At 42.7% G+C, this 14,717-nt stretch overlaps 1 protein-coding gene across 15 annotated transcripts in view; it reads right to left on the bottom strand.

Annotated features, from left to right (window-relative positions):
* Positions 1-2,188: 2,188 nt before the first annotated feature.
* LOC124631145 (rho GTPase-activating protein 23) overlaps positions 2,189-14,717 on the bottom strand; it is a 334,067-nt gene continuing 321,538 nt past the window's right edge. For 12 of the 15 annotated variants that reach the window (XM_047165350.1, XM_047165351.1, XM_047165345.1 and 9 more), the window contains 9 exons: positions 8,977-9,135; positions 8,299-8,488; positions 7,879-8,087; positions 7,419-7,629; positions 6,720-6,979; positions 6,503-6,629; positions 6,130-6,373; positions 5,955-6,043; positions 2,189-5,264 (listed from right to left, as the gene is read on the bottom strand). In XM_047165350.1, coding sequence (XP_047021306.1) covers positions 4,447-5,264; positions 5,955-6,043; positions 6,130-6,373; positions 6,503-6,629; positions 6,720-6,979; positions 7,419-7,629; positions 7,879-8,087; positions 8,299-8,488; positions 8,977-9,135 — 2,307 coding nt within the window. In that variant the 3' untranslated portion in view covers positions 2,189-4,446. Of the gene's footprint in view, positions 5,265-5,697; positions 5,760-5,954; positions 6,044-6,129; positions 6,374-6,502; positions 6,630-6,719; positions 6,980-7,418; positions 7,630-7,878; positions 8,088-8,298; positions 8,489-8,976; positions 9,136-14,717 lie in introns of all 15 variants that reach the window. The other 3 variants (XM_047165349.1, XM_047165359.1, XM_047165358.1) reach the window with 2 other exon arrangements.

Raw genomic sequence — 14,717 nt, 5'->3', positions numbered from 1 at the left:
TCATTCAATTTAGAGCATTAAATCGTGTCATTATTATAATATATTTCGTAATGTCAATATGAAAAAGCCAACGGCGAGCAGTCTGCGCGCTTGCCGCTACCAAACAACTCGACTCGCCGCCCGCGTGCTGCAAGCGAGCGGACCTCATGCGTACAGCGCGCCGACGGCATGCTCATTACGCGCCGACTCCGAGCCGGCAGCGAAACGTCATTGCGTCGTGTTCAATCATAACTGTCTTAAAATTATATTGAGTTTGCGGTGACAGCAAGCTTACACCTCAAGGCCGGCGCGCGGACGGCGCGCGGACTGCGCGCTTGCACCTTGCGGACAACGCCTAGTTAGCGCGCTGGCCGTAGTCTAAATTCGAGGCGACGCCGTGTTGCAGCCGTGCTGTTGGGGTGCTGCTATAATGTGCTATGACCCTAAGTCGGTCATCCTCCCCTTTCCCTTCTTTTCCGTCTACAATATACCAGAAAGAGAAGGAAGACGCCGAGCGCCAATCGCAGAAAGGAAGATGCCAAGCCGCCATAGTTATTTAGGCCCTGAGTGCCCACAAGTAACATCGATTGTTTCTATTAGTATGCCCCACAAATAATATATTGATAAAGGAAAAATTATTGAAAATAGTTGGAGTTTCCAAATTACAAGGTTTTTTTAATGTGCCCTATATAATTATTAAAAAGTTATTGAAAACTTTCTCATTATCAGCCAGAGCGGAATCCATATTCAGGCCGTGGTCGTCAGGTATAGAAATATATAGGAGAATCGCCAGAGTCAGTATTCATGGTCAAAATCGTCGATTTTTATAGCAAAATACACGCAGCGAATCACTAAGATGCAAATGCAAACAAAGTAATAAACAAATAACTGACAGAAATCTTTATTTTTTCCCGGATTTTAAATTGGCAAGCTAGCAAATGTCTGTTTATTTCGTTGTATCGTTTCAATATTTATTTTTTATTAAAAAATGTTACTGAGATGTATCGCGTCGTGAATAGAAGAGTTAAATACGTAAAATTTACATATTTTTTTTCACTAAATTAAATTTCTTGGGCATTGCAAGGCCTAAAATCGGCATGCCCCTTTAGTTCCAACCTTGATAAACTAATCGCATACCTTTTACATTTGAAATCCCGATTATACAGTCAAATATAGTACCCACATCTCATTCGACGGTGTTTATACTCATGTAGAACGAGTTCATTCTCTTATAGACGAACTCAACGTCGCATTATACCACCGTGCAAAATAAGGGTGTAGTCAAACTACCACCGATTAGCATTCCTGCCTTTGATAGTAAAAAAAACAACTGGCCGGTTTTTTATAAATCATCTGAACCAAATAGGTCGTATTTCTGGCTTTTCTAGAGCTTTGTGTCGCTTTTCTTTTGTCAGAATTAATCAAATTAGTTTATGACGCCGCTAAATGACAATAAAATCTTGACCTCAACGTTTTGATCACATTAGCGGTAAAGAAAATCAAAAATATTGGCAAAGCAAAACTCATTATTACTATTTAAGTACTTCTTCTTCTTAGCGTTTATCCCGTCTTGTGACGGGGTCCGCTTTCCGTATCTTCTTCCACTTTGCTCTATCCTGGACATGTTCCTCTTCGAGTTCGCAGATTTCCATGTCTTTCTTTACGACACTCAACCACCGCAGTTTTGGTCTGCCTCTGCGCCTTTGACCGGGTATATCGAGATTGAGTGTCGCATTGCCGATGTACTCAGGTGGTCTCCTTCTAACATTACTATTTAAGTACTGTTTTCTTATTTTATTTTACCACCTCAATGTTTATAGAATTGATTAGAACGAAATTTCTTACCGACAAATTCCGACTGTACGCACGTAACTGGTCATTCAGTCATTTTTACAGGTCATTTCTTTATTTTCCAGCTCGATTATTCATTTACTGATTAATCTCATATTTTTTTATTACCCATTTTTTAAAACTTTACTGCTTAGTTTTAACTGCTGAACTAGTCATTGAACGTGCTATTTATAATTTTTAACTAACCAAAATTGCTATTTATAACTGCCTCTTAAATCGGTGTCTTTGCCCGCTACGGTGCTTCGGTATAGCCATACTGTGATCTACCAAAAACTTCACCATCAATATCATTTCATCATGCACTTCTCATCATCCGAGCTTATTTTACTTACTTATGGGGTAAAAACAAAAACAGTTGTAAATTGATTCAATATTTTATTTTCATTGCTCCAAAATATACACAATGACAAATATTGAAAATGTGGATTCATCCATATTTGCAAATGTCTTTAAGGTGTTTATTTGAATTTTATAGCTGATTACACGAAGAACATGAATAGATTATTTGAATACAAATCTGTTGCAAGCAGACATTGGTGAGCTCTCGGCTGAAACATGTCTTTTGTGAAACGAGCAGCTCACTACTGCCACCTACCGTCTACGTACAATATGATTCAGTAAAATTAGTAAATTCACTGTTCCTACATTAAATGATATATTTACAAATAAAACTTTAAAAGGAACGCTTTGCAAACATTCAACAAACTTGAGATCGTCTTAACGTAAAAGATGGTATAACATTTTTAAAAGTTAAAGAACGGGAGCCTAAAACATTATTTTGCTGACGAAAATATTTACAATAGTAATTACATTTTTGTTTCCAAAATAAAATTGTGCCGAATCACGTTTTACATCTCTCACAAATAAATAACAATTGAATTTAGCCTAAAATACTTCTTTGATAAACAAAACAATAAAAAATAATTGCATTCAACAAAGCTACGATAACAAATTTAATATAAATTAATCATAAAAGAAATGTACAATTTTTACAAAGCTAAGAGGGATCACTTTATTATTATCACTGTAATGTAGTGTTGACGTCTGTTAGTCGCGTAGTTAACTCGCAGGCATACACCTACATATTACTATTGTTACCATTATAGTGAATATCTTTAACATTATACATCATTAGGTATTGCATTCATTATTTACAATTTAAACACCTCATTCATATTTTGTAAATGAAATAAAAGCGTTTACAATCTACAAAGTTCTGACAATATAATCTAATTAATCATCATCGTACTCACACATAGTTTTGTTGTCAAAAGGTGACATAAGGTAACTTTAATTCGTAGAAGTTATCTATAATATTAAAATTGAGAATTGTGCATAAAACTCGAATCAGCTAAAACTATTGCGAAGGCAAGTAGGTGATGTATGCATTTTATTTTCATAAATCCATTCAATAATCACTATTACGAACTCCAGGAGAGCTAATAATAAATCTTACGCATATATCTTACAGCTAAGTGGTGTTACAGTAGTGTGGTCAGAATGTCGAGTACCCTCGGGTACCTCCGATCACTTATCATACGAGTTAAACATTACGCCCGCACCTCGCGGGCTCCATAGCTAATAAACTTTCATAGTCTGCTCTAACTACATACTAGTAGCACTAATTTAATGTATTATGCATTTGTTTTGCACTCTATAAAGTCACAGTTCCACCGCAACTCCGTATATAGTAGTAGTCGATCTACAAAGGGAGTCGCGCTACAAACAAATAATGTAGCCATGCGGAAGGGGTGTCGCGGTACTGGTACACTGTTCAGTGCCAGTACGGTATATGTTCATAGAGGAAAGTGCGACACGTTTCCTTGATATGGTCAGTGTATCGTTGTTCACGACATCTTACTCCTTGCATTCCATTCACGATTCGTTCCGTCACTCTGATACGCGCCGCGCATGCGTACTGTTACTACGTCAGTTTCATAATCATTCTTTGGCATTATAGTTTAGTGAGCTAAGTTCGTTACAACTTCCACTACGTTCTAATTTATGTATTACCGATTGTTTCCATCTAGTCCACGCTTTTAAAATGTATTGCACTACTGAATTCATAAATTTCATTTGAATCATTATAGATATAATATAATTGCTATAACCTACGCCTCAGTTAGAAATAAAAACATTGTTTAATATTGTAATACGCATGGAATTTTCAATTCTCAACATGCTTTGATGAAGTAAACGACTTTGAGTATTATAATCATTCGTAATATTATACAATACAATGTAGATAGATATTTATTGTGACCTAATCTATTCAGTCAATTGAATCGAATCAAATAATAGCCTCTCTCGAAATGAAGTTTCGAACTGTTAGTATCGACGTGGTAATGGATAAATGTAAATCAGACTTCTGTTAGACGATTTAGAATAGAATACTATATTCGTTTTGCTATAATTCAAACTAATTCATAAGAAGGTTCGTTCTGCGTCAGCACAAAAGAAAACTATATCAAACAGCACCACTCGAACAAATAGGCACCGGGAAGGGTCGTTAACTAAAGAGACGTGTACTTTCATAGTCGTTCATGTCGGAGCGGCCCGCGGCGGGTCCGCCACAGCGCAGAGTCCCCGCGTCGCCTACAGCGAGGCGGTGTGCCGTCACACGTGCGACTCCAGCGGCGGGCGCGGCGGCGGCACCAGCGGCGCCGGCCACACGCCCGCGTCCGACGACAGGTCCGGCGACGACGTGCGCGTGTGCCGCGCCGACCACCCGTCCTTGTCGAAGTCCTTCGTGCCGCCCACCGTGTGCCGCCGCTTGATGCCGCGCTCCGGCATGCCGTTCTTGCGCTTCAGCTTGGTGGAGCGCCAGGCGCCCGCGTCGCGGCGCCGCAGCGTCGGCAGCTCGCGCCGCTCCGCCTTGCCCAGCGAGTCCGAGCGCTGCGGCCGCTCCGCGCGGCAGTTCAGCGACTCCGAGCGCAGCACGCGCCCGCGCTCCGGCTCCCGGGACAGCGACTCGGAGCGCTTGAGTTTGGCGCCGTCCTCCTCTGCTGCAGCGGGCGGTGCGGAGTCGAGCGCGGCACTGTTGCGCTTGTAGTCCCGCGGGCCGGCTTGTAGTGGCGCGGGTTCGGGCGCGGGCGCGGCGGGCGGGTCGCGCGGACAGTTCTCCTTCTCGGAGTCGTCGGTGTCGTCGCGGCGGCGCGGCCAGGCGGGCTCGTCGGAGGAGGAGGAGGAGTGGCGCAGGTCTCGCGCGAGCCACGCTGCCTTCAGTTCGTGCGCTCGCGCGGCGGGGGACAGTCGCTCCTCGCGCTCGCTGTTGCCGTCGGAGGGCGAGCTGGCAGTGGACTTGCCCTCCTCGGTCTCGTCTTGGCACTCGTCCGCGTACGGGATGCTGCCGTCGTCGAGCGGAGACGAGTTGTTCAGCGTGCGCAGCTTCTGGTCAAACGTGCTGGTCAGAGACGACACCAAGTCACCGGTTCCTGCGACAATATGCAATCAGATTAGTTAGCGCCGGGCTGGGGGCGAGGGTTAGGCACAGACGTAAGCGTGTTAGAAAGTGGCTGCGTCGTTAGGTGACCATTGATCTGATGATGGATGAGTGATGTCGGTATGTACAGTCAGTGATGTATTGATGGTCACGCCGGCCTACCGCTATACTAATGCACGAGCATATTAAAGCCGTGCTGTCAACAGCCGCCGACTTGAAGCGTTAGTTTGATCGCTACAATGTTCACATCTAGTTGTCGTTGTGACTACGTCGCTCTTATACGGCTAGACAATGAGTGGTTATGGTGCCGCACAAGAGCAACGTTAGGTAACGTTAGCAACAGATGTGAACAAGTATCGTCATGTGTTATCGTAGCCGGCGCGTACACGCACACATTTGCAACACGCACGCTCACATTCCTCTACCTTGTAATGTGGACAAAAGAAAGGGATTGGTGTGTCTACTCTCTGACGTCAGTACTGGACACCTAGTGGGGCAAATAGCGGACACCTTTATTGTACACGAATATAAATAACAATAGCATTTTATAGACATTCCCAGTTCCATAGCCAACCAAGACATAAACCGAGTAAAATTAGACATAAGACAGTATGTTTGAGACGTCTTATTTATACGCTAGGTACCCAAAAACCGAAATCATATACCTAAAAGTGTAACTCACCATCTATTGAGAAGTTGGTGAGCGCGTGAGTATGCCGCGAGAGTTCCTGACGACCGCGGCCCAGCGCTTGCATTGACTCCAGTTCAATTCTGAAAAATATGAACAAATTAGTTTTCAGATCGGACTACATTTGTTTAACATTCATCTAATATGTACGGTTATTTAGAAGACTTACTTGTTGGCATCCTGCGTCCTGCTGTACTTGTGGTTGAGCCCGTCGTACTCGGCTAGCGAGGTGGTGAGGTGATGGGGCGGCGAGGCGAGGGGCGAGGCGGGGGGCGAGCCGCCCGGAGACGTCGCCTTCTCGTCCTTCTTGTCCGGCTTCGAGCGCGGCTTGCGCTGGATCTTGCGGTTCGCCGCAGAAATTATCGACGACACAATGTCGCGCGTCGACACGTCCTTACCTGGAATTTGGAAGGCTACTTTGAATGGTATTATTGGTTTCTCACACGGGATAATGGCTGGACACAAAATTTAGGACACCAAATAGGTTCTATCAATCGAAATTTTGAAGGGACAAATAATTTGGAGCTTGTAAAGATAGTTACCTTCAATCTTCTTAACGTTGTGTATGAGGAGGTCTCGTGAGGGTGCAGGCGCGGGGGATAACTCCTCCGCGCTTGTGGGGGGGTCCATTGGGGGGTCACCCTCCTCTTCTTCGAAATACCATTCGTACTGCAAAAAGGACAAAAGATTTATTAGAATAGCCATAACAGAATTTTCGATTTTTATTTATTTTGCATGTTTTGATTTATATGTACTTACATGTGTGAGGAAGGACTCAATGATGCGACACTGGCTGGACATATCATTGACCATGGCCAGCATGTCGTCGCTGGCCGCCCGGACCAACGTTGGGCCAAACACGATGGCCAAGTTTCTGGCCTCCATCTTATTGTAGGCGGAGTGCGCTACCACTCGCCGCAAATGTTGGATCAGGTACTTGAGTGTTTCGTAGTGTGCGTCGGGCAATGCACGGACTAGACGACGCAGCTCCCGTGCTCTTTCTGGTGACCGATCGGCAGCTACAGGAAGAAGCAGAGAGAATTTATTATTTAACCACATTATTTTTGATTGCAGTCTTAGAGAAAACATTTACGGCTTATACACTTTGTTAACTGCAACCAGTTGTCGTTAATAGTCAAGCAGAGATACCTTTGTTTAAACACGGATGTCACGATATTTAAATATTAATGATATCTAAGAATTGTCTCTCCATTCAATTATGTATAGTGGCAACACTGACTGGGTATTCCCAACAGTGTAAAAATAGACTGGCTTATTTAGAGAGGTCTGCTCATTAGACTTCCATTTTGGACTAATGAAAATATCACATGACCAAATTATCCAGTTAGGCCAACGACATTGCATTAGCAATTGTTTGCAAGAGCCAACGAATGCCAAGAGTTTTTATTTGATTTTCACTATTATATCCATATAGATTTGTTCCTAAAACTAACTCACCAATAAAAGCAGGATACAGGTCAGCCGTAAGCAAGGGATCAGGCAACCTCCTAAGGTACGCCTTCAGTAGACTGGAGGCGACGTGCACATCTGCCCACCGGGCGTCGGCCGCGGGTGGAGGCTCGCCGCGGTCGAGGGCGGCTGCTAAGGCTGCCACGCCGGCGGCATTGCCGGGCACTCTGTATACGCCCACTGTGCGAAGACCGTATGCCTGGGGAAAGGGATATATGAAGAATTAGGTGATGATAGAATAAAATCTCAAGCCCCTGAGAGCTGAATATCTGAATATTAAATCTGATAAGGTTGTCCAGAGTGGAAATGCTTGACTATTGCTCAAGAGGTTATAATGAAATGAGGAGAACTTCCAACAAGCTCATCGTAGCTTAGGTTTCTGCTCAATTTCAGTTATCAAGATAAATTGACTTTTCTGGACAAGATAAATAGTTAAAATTTTGCCTACCTCAACGGCATGTGCAGGTAAAGTCACAGCTCTAGGCACGAGGGGATGTTCAGGATCATGCGGGCACCGCTCCAGTGGTGCTCCGAGCCAGCCAGCTGCGGGCGCTGCCGCTGCCGCCGCGCCGCCGTGCATGCGACGCAGTTGCTTCGCCATACGACCCTTCCAGGTCTTGTTTTTGGGAGACGAGGGCAGGGTTGGGGTCGGTGGGCCTGTAAAAAATATTTCTTTTAGTGTACATAGTGTAGACATAAAAGGTAGGAGGTAGATGGGGGTTCTATGTTTGATTCTTGTCTCGTATGTACGAGTGTATCTTCAATCATTTGTCTGTCAGTAATTGTTTCAATGTGACAAATCTCTTTGGTGCTTACATAATGGAAACTGAACTTTTTGTATTTAAGGGGTAAATAAGATGGTACATACCAGTAGGAGACCTATTCCTGCCGATCTTCTTGCTGCGCTGCGGCGGGAGCGGGGAGGGGCAGTCAGGCGCCGGCAGTGGCGCGGGGGCCGCGGGTGCAGCCTGTGTCTGACTCGGCTCAGCCGGCGGTGGCTCGGCCGAGTGGCGCCGGAGGGCAGCCAGCCAGCGCTGGGCATCCGCTGCACCTTCAGCCTACGTAATAAAGGTCAAATTACAATGACAAATTTTCTATTTACACTGATCGTCAAGTTCTTATTACAGGACCTAAATAAACTTGTTGTTTATCGAAATGAATTGAATTTGCATTGGAATTTGGAATGTTCAAATTATAACAATAGGTACATCGCAGTCGCTAATTATAATTGAAACATGTATTGGCAACCTGCCGTCGTGTTTATCATTGTATGGAAAATGTTACAAAAACTCATTGTTGTAGATATTTTTACATTTGAATGTTTCGTAAGTGGCAGATAAGGTTAATGAACGTTCGAAATAGAGTTGTCTTCAATCAGGCAGCTGATGCATGGGATGTAATTTCTAATGTTGGTTTATCCATCATCAACACTGCTACTCACAGAGGACACTGCACTTGGGGTTTACTGTCGCAAAGTTATTCTAACTTTCAGACAGACCCTTTAAATTTTGAGCTGCTTAAGAGCTTAAGCAGATTGTGAACATACCTGTAGTAACAACTCTGCACCCGCCGCAGTAGTGACGCGCACCACATGTTTCCTCTTGGTGTAGTCGTCAGCGAGCGCTGCGAGGGAGTAGCGCACATCCAGGGCGTCTCTGGACCCTGGCTGTGCCTCCGCACCGCCGCCGCTAACCGCGCCGGGGCTCTGTAACAATCGAAAAAAGAACGTTAGTGATTTCAAAATACGAATCACAGGATCTGTCAAGACTAAAGAGGTTCCATTCTTCCTTTCCATTGCTTTCTAGGCGATTTGAGGTCAAATGTAACAACAAAAGAGTATCCAGTCATTCAATCAACGCATGACGTACAAACGTGTTTTGAAAATAATAAAATAGATTTTCTTTCGTATAGTTTACCTACAGTCGTGAACGGCTGAACGTGCAGCGATGACGTTCACTATAAAGAGTGACAATAGATTAGTTACCACCATGTCCGCGTATGTTTTCAATGTCTTGGCTGCAGGCCATTTGTACAGTCAGCGAGAAAAGTCCAGAAGACACTTCAGTATTTTGAATAAAAAAACACGTGACGGTAAAAACACTGAATTCTGAATCATTGAAATGCTGAAAAGCGTAGGTACTGAGGTATCGTAGGTACCTACTTATGTCTTTGACTGTTCACGTCAATACTATACATGCGAGGAGAAAAAAAGACGGACAGACATGACGCAAACAAGACGCGTCTCAAAAAAAAAGATTCTAATACGACAAATGAAAGCTCAAAATAATTGATAGTCATCGTTTTCATGGCCATCTATTAAATCAAGGAAGTACCGTGTAATCGAACCGTGTCTAGCCGTTAATAAAATTATTGTAATTACTGTGCATTCCGTAAAAAACTGGTTGATAAGTCGTGAGGCGACAACACGGAACTAAAATAAAAGTGTGGTCTAGCTTTCACCCCTACCCTAATTATAGGTGTTTCAGAAAGAATAGAGATGAATCATCAGACTGCACAAAACAGTGTGACTCGCATTATATCTGTTGCAGAGTGAAGGTGGATAAACACGTCATAGATTAGGAAGCTACAGAGGACTTGCGTGTTGACAAGTTTATACAAATACTTGAAAGCGCACATTAAAAAGTGTTTAATCTATTTTAGCGAGAGATAAGATACTTGCAAGCTTGGCCAGTGCGATCCTTCTGAACATTGTGATTCAGTGGCGCAGCGCACGCGCACCGACGCAGATTGACCGGAACAAAGGCGCCATCACGATAATAATAACACGTTTTTACACAGTTGCGCTTTAATCTGCCAACTTGATTTCCACTCGCAAATTAATCTTCACACGAAATTAAAAATCCAAGAAATAGACGTTTGCAATGGTCTTAAATAACGTTGAAACAACAATGTATTCACTAGCAGATATTTTAAAGACGTTTGAAAATAGATTCGTAATTAATGCGAATGCCAAAAACCCGTGATGACGATTGACGAAAAAAGTTTAACAAACTTCAGAATGCTAACGGTTTGGAGATTGACAATGCTTTAAAGTAGGTCGCGAACAAGACGGAACATTTCTCTAGTTGCCTATATAGTGTTGAATAGGTGTTGTTAGTCGTCGTGTTTGTTTACCCGCCCGCGGCAGAGGCTCGTTACTCAAAGGAAATCGAAAGTATGAAGGCGGTCGCTTCTTCCGCGGATGCGTGCTACATCGTCACGGCACGCGAGTCAAGGCCCTTGTCACGGTATCGCCGGATAACCATCTGTTTAACCGGGTTTAGATTTCAATCTCAAATGAGTTGTTGTTTAAGTCGTGCAAAGAAAATGTCTTGAATCTTTCATGCTGTTTTAATTCACCTTCTTGTTAAACACATTTATGTTTGAGATTTTGAAAGGCAATGCAAGTGTCTTCAATGATTTATTTGTGGCCTACAACCTCAACCTTTAAACGAAACGAAAATGACATTAACTTGGAGAAGCAACTCGAAAAATGAGCACGACTCGCCATTTAAGAGACAATAGATTTATTTTACGGTAGAGCCATATAGCTTATCGTGATCGAATGCCTTTAAACTCAATTTTATTTCGTTAATGTGAGAAAACGTTCGTGTTTCAAATAGTCTTGAAAACTGTCGGTCGACGATAAGAATCGATGATTTATTGTGACTGACCCACATTAACCGATTTCCGCATATGTAACAGTGAAGTAAAAAATCATGTTCGTCTGTCCGACGACAACGTTTAGCGATTGTAACCTATTCACATCAAATGCAATTAGTGGGTCAACGGCTTGTCAGAAGTGGTACGGTGACGTAACGAGCGTGCAATACACGAGAGATGCTAATAAACAATTAACAGGGGAGCTAATGAGGAAGCTCGTTGACTAGTCCCGTTCGCGAGGGCGGCTGCGGTGATTATATAGAAAGTACACGAAAGAATGTCGGACCTATCGAGTAATTGACCCGATAGATGCAGGCTCGACGGCATCTATCGGTAATAGCATATCACTTTACTTGTAGGTCAATTGCCTATACCTTCCAATAATCGTAATTGCGAGGCGTGTTGTGTCTGTGACGCCTTCGCGTGGACCAGAATTAAAATCTAGGTAAACGTTCCTTAGGCGATCAGAGATCGAAAGCGAGTCGATAGTGGCTTTATTTAATATACATAGAGTTAATTATAAGGCCAGATCTTTATTGCCTATTTGCTTGGATGTACGAAAGAAAAAACTGGATAGTAATATAATTTGTTTTTATAGCTTCGATTTCACATAATCATCCGTGAAGAAGGCTTTAGCCGGCCTACTATAACATATGCCTCATGTTAGCATAATAGAAGCCAGCTAGGTGAAATCAAAGGATATTTTGAGTCCCAAAAAATAAATGCAGCGCATCTTGAAATAACTTCAGGAAACAGTGAATGCAAGCTCACCAATATATCGGTGTACCAGAGTGTCATGACTTGGCGGCAGTCCACGCACGTCACAGGTGAGGCGCTGTGGTCATTGTCATCGCCTGACACCGCCCCCGTCTCACACACCATGCACTTGCACGTACACTCACTCAACAATACCCTTCCAGCGAACTTTACACGTCAATTCGAAACGAGGGCATTGGCCCTAACGTCATTCGCGAACTTCCGAAATAACACCAAGTGAAGACACAAATCCGTAGCACTCGATATCGAACATTCATACCAGTGTTGCAATATATCAACAAAGCTCGATATATCCGAGAACTCGATCGAATCGATACCGGCGATAAAACAACAATGTGAAAATTGAATAAATTTCCGGAAATGTGCAGCGCTGGCGGGCGGGCGGCGCGGGCGCGCGTCTGAAGGACTATGACGGCGCTCTGCCGAGCTGCGTCTGAACAGAGAAAGTGCTCCCGCGCAGACTCCGCGCCGTCTGCCAAATTGTCGTTTTCACGGTACGGAAACTGGTGATTTTTTCCGGATGACCCATTCAGCACTGTACTGGTATTTTCTTCGAATTTTTCCTCTGCTCTGACACGCATATTTGGGTAAAGTTTTGGAGTTGCTTCCAAGATATTTGATGAATTTAACGTAAGTACCTACTTCATGATGAAGTTGTTCCTATTGGCCCAAATCGTAAGAAGGGCATTAAATAATAATATTTCATTTGATCACCGAAGAAACCGAGAAAAATCCGAAGAAATCCCGAGTGATTTAGTACATATCTACCAAGCTATTAGGTGCTTTCAACAAACATGAGTTAGCTGTGTCAGGAGAGTGCTAAGATCCGGCTACAACGCTTGCAAAGTGAATTATAATCGAGTGCTCATCAATGGCCGTGTCACTGGTAATTTCCTCGGACTCGCGAACACGAGGTAATGATCGTAATTTGTCAAACTTTTCCTTCGCGCTTCGAATTATTGGCGTGTCAAATAATTTCAAAATGTTTTGAGGCACTTAGCAACTTCCGACCTCGGGAGTTCTTTAATGTTCCCCTTCTGAAGTTATGACGTGGAATTTTCCCTGAAGTTCTGAGTATCCATTAGTATGAAAAAAGTGAACAGGATGTATTCTTTCATATCAGTTCACAAGTTGTCCGCAAGCTTATTAATTTACATCCTTTTTATTCGCCAGATGAGAAGCCGTCACGAATTTCCTCGGTTTGTCATTGAACTCGGTACGTTCTAGCTTTCTGTTCACATTGTGTCAAAGAGAAAGATTGCTTTACTGAAATTGGTGAAGCAAACGTTCTACATTTCTCAGTATACGTGTCTTAACAGTTTTACAAAGTTTTTCAGGGCCAGTCATTGCTCCGATACGCATGTTACTTTGCAATCAAACTTTTTTTGGACGATGAACAGAAATAGGAACACCGGAGTGACTTTAGCAGTCGTCTATATTGACGTACGACCAATAACTTCTTAGATTTCTTATTCGTATGAGGCAAGTGGTAACGAATGAAATGACCCATTCACATGATACATAATGACGCTTTCAGTAAATAAGTTTGACAGTTTCCGCAATATTTGCGTTTCTTTTTTTACGTAACTCTGTAGTGGCGATTTGTGTAATGCCGTCCGTGTCGATTAAATCTACTTATCGTGACTAAGTGTCGAATAAACAATAGGCGGCTTGGATGATTCAACAGCGGCGTCTTGAAAGATTTATGGTGCGTGCAGTAGTATAGATCGATATTTGGTAATAATGAGTCACTGTTGCATAATGCCGCCCGCCAGACGTGCTCTTGAGAAGGCTATTCTGTGCGAGAGATCGCGGCATATATAAGACATTTAGCAATTAATTTTATATTATGTTAACGTTAAAAGCATAAGTGTTGTGAGTAACGCTTTATTGAACTTTACGACCATTAAGCGTCTGGTGAAGTGATTGAAAACATTGATAATAAATTTTATGCTCGCTCCAGTATTTCGAATTAATTTTTGAATTGTTGTTTTTTGCTTCTTACGCTACAATAGTGTCAGCATAAATCTGTCTGCACTAACAATTTTATATCACATCACTTTCAAAACTCGATATTCGCCCAGTAAACGCGTTTTGTAACTTTCTACATAATCGCATCCTGTATTATGATGTACGGTGTAATGTGCGGATTTACGCATTTATCGATAGAAAGTATAATAGAAACCAGATCCCGCGCCGCTGCCCATCGATCCCGATCCGCGTTACGTTACGTCATGTCACTTTGACGTCATTCGTATTTGGGTCAGGCAGTTTCATGCATTCATGTTTTATAACCTATTTTACTCTATTTATATCATTGTTGTTTGAAAATGGAACGGATATGCGGCCTACGTGGTCATCAGATGCGTTTTATGAAATTACATCAGTGTTGCAAGTTGCAGGTGATTTATCTTGACGGAGCATCACTGGTTAATAATATGCAAGCAAATACACACATCAAAAGTGTCTAGGGATCAAGCATTTTTATGCGGATTTCTTGAGATTGAGATGTGGCTTTGTAATAAATTTATGATTTTATAAATTTATATGGATCCTTTTTGGTGCATTTCATAATTTGAATCAGGAACTGTGAATCAAATTCGAGTAAAAGATGAAAATCAGCTGTCAATATTTTCCCTATAAACACATACAACGCATTGAAGACATTATTAGTGCTACTGTTTCCCTACTACTGATTAAAACCAACGTTATTATGGAGCGGCGACGTCATTTAAGCAGGGAAGAAATGCTCAGAGCCGTGGGAATGATAGAAGCTGGTTCCCGGCAACGTACTGTGGCTTTAGCTCTGAATACAAGTCAGAGTGTTATCAGTCGACTTTGGACACG

The sequence above is a fragment of the Helicoverpa zea genome, chromosome 6 (assembly GCF_022581195.2).
Source record: "Helicoverpa zea isolate HzStark_Cry1AcR chromosome 6, ilHelZeax1.1, whole genome shotgun sequence".
Taxonomy (NCBI): Eukaryota; Metazoa; Arthropoda; class Insecta; order Lepidoptera; family Noctuidae; genus Helicoverpa; species Helicoverpa zea.
This window is presented reverse-complemented; position numbering and strand designations above follow the sequence as displayed.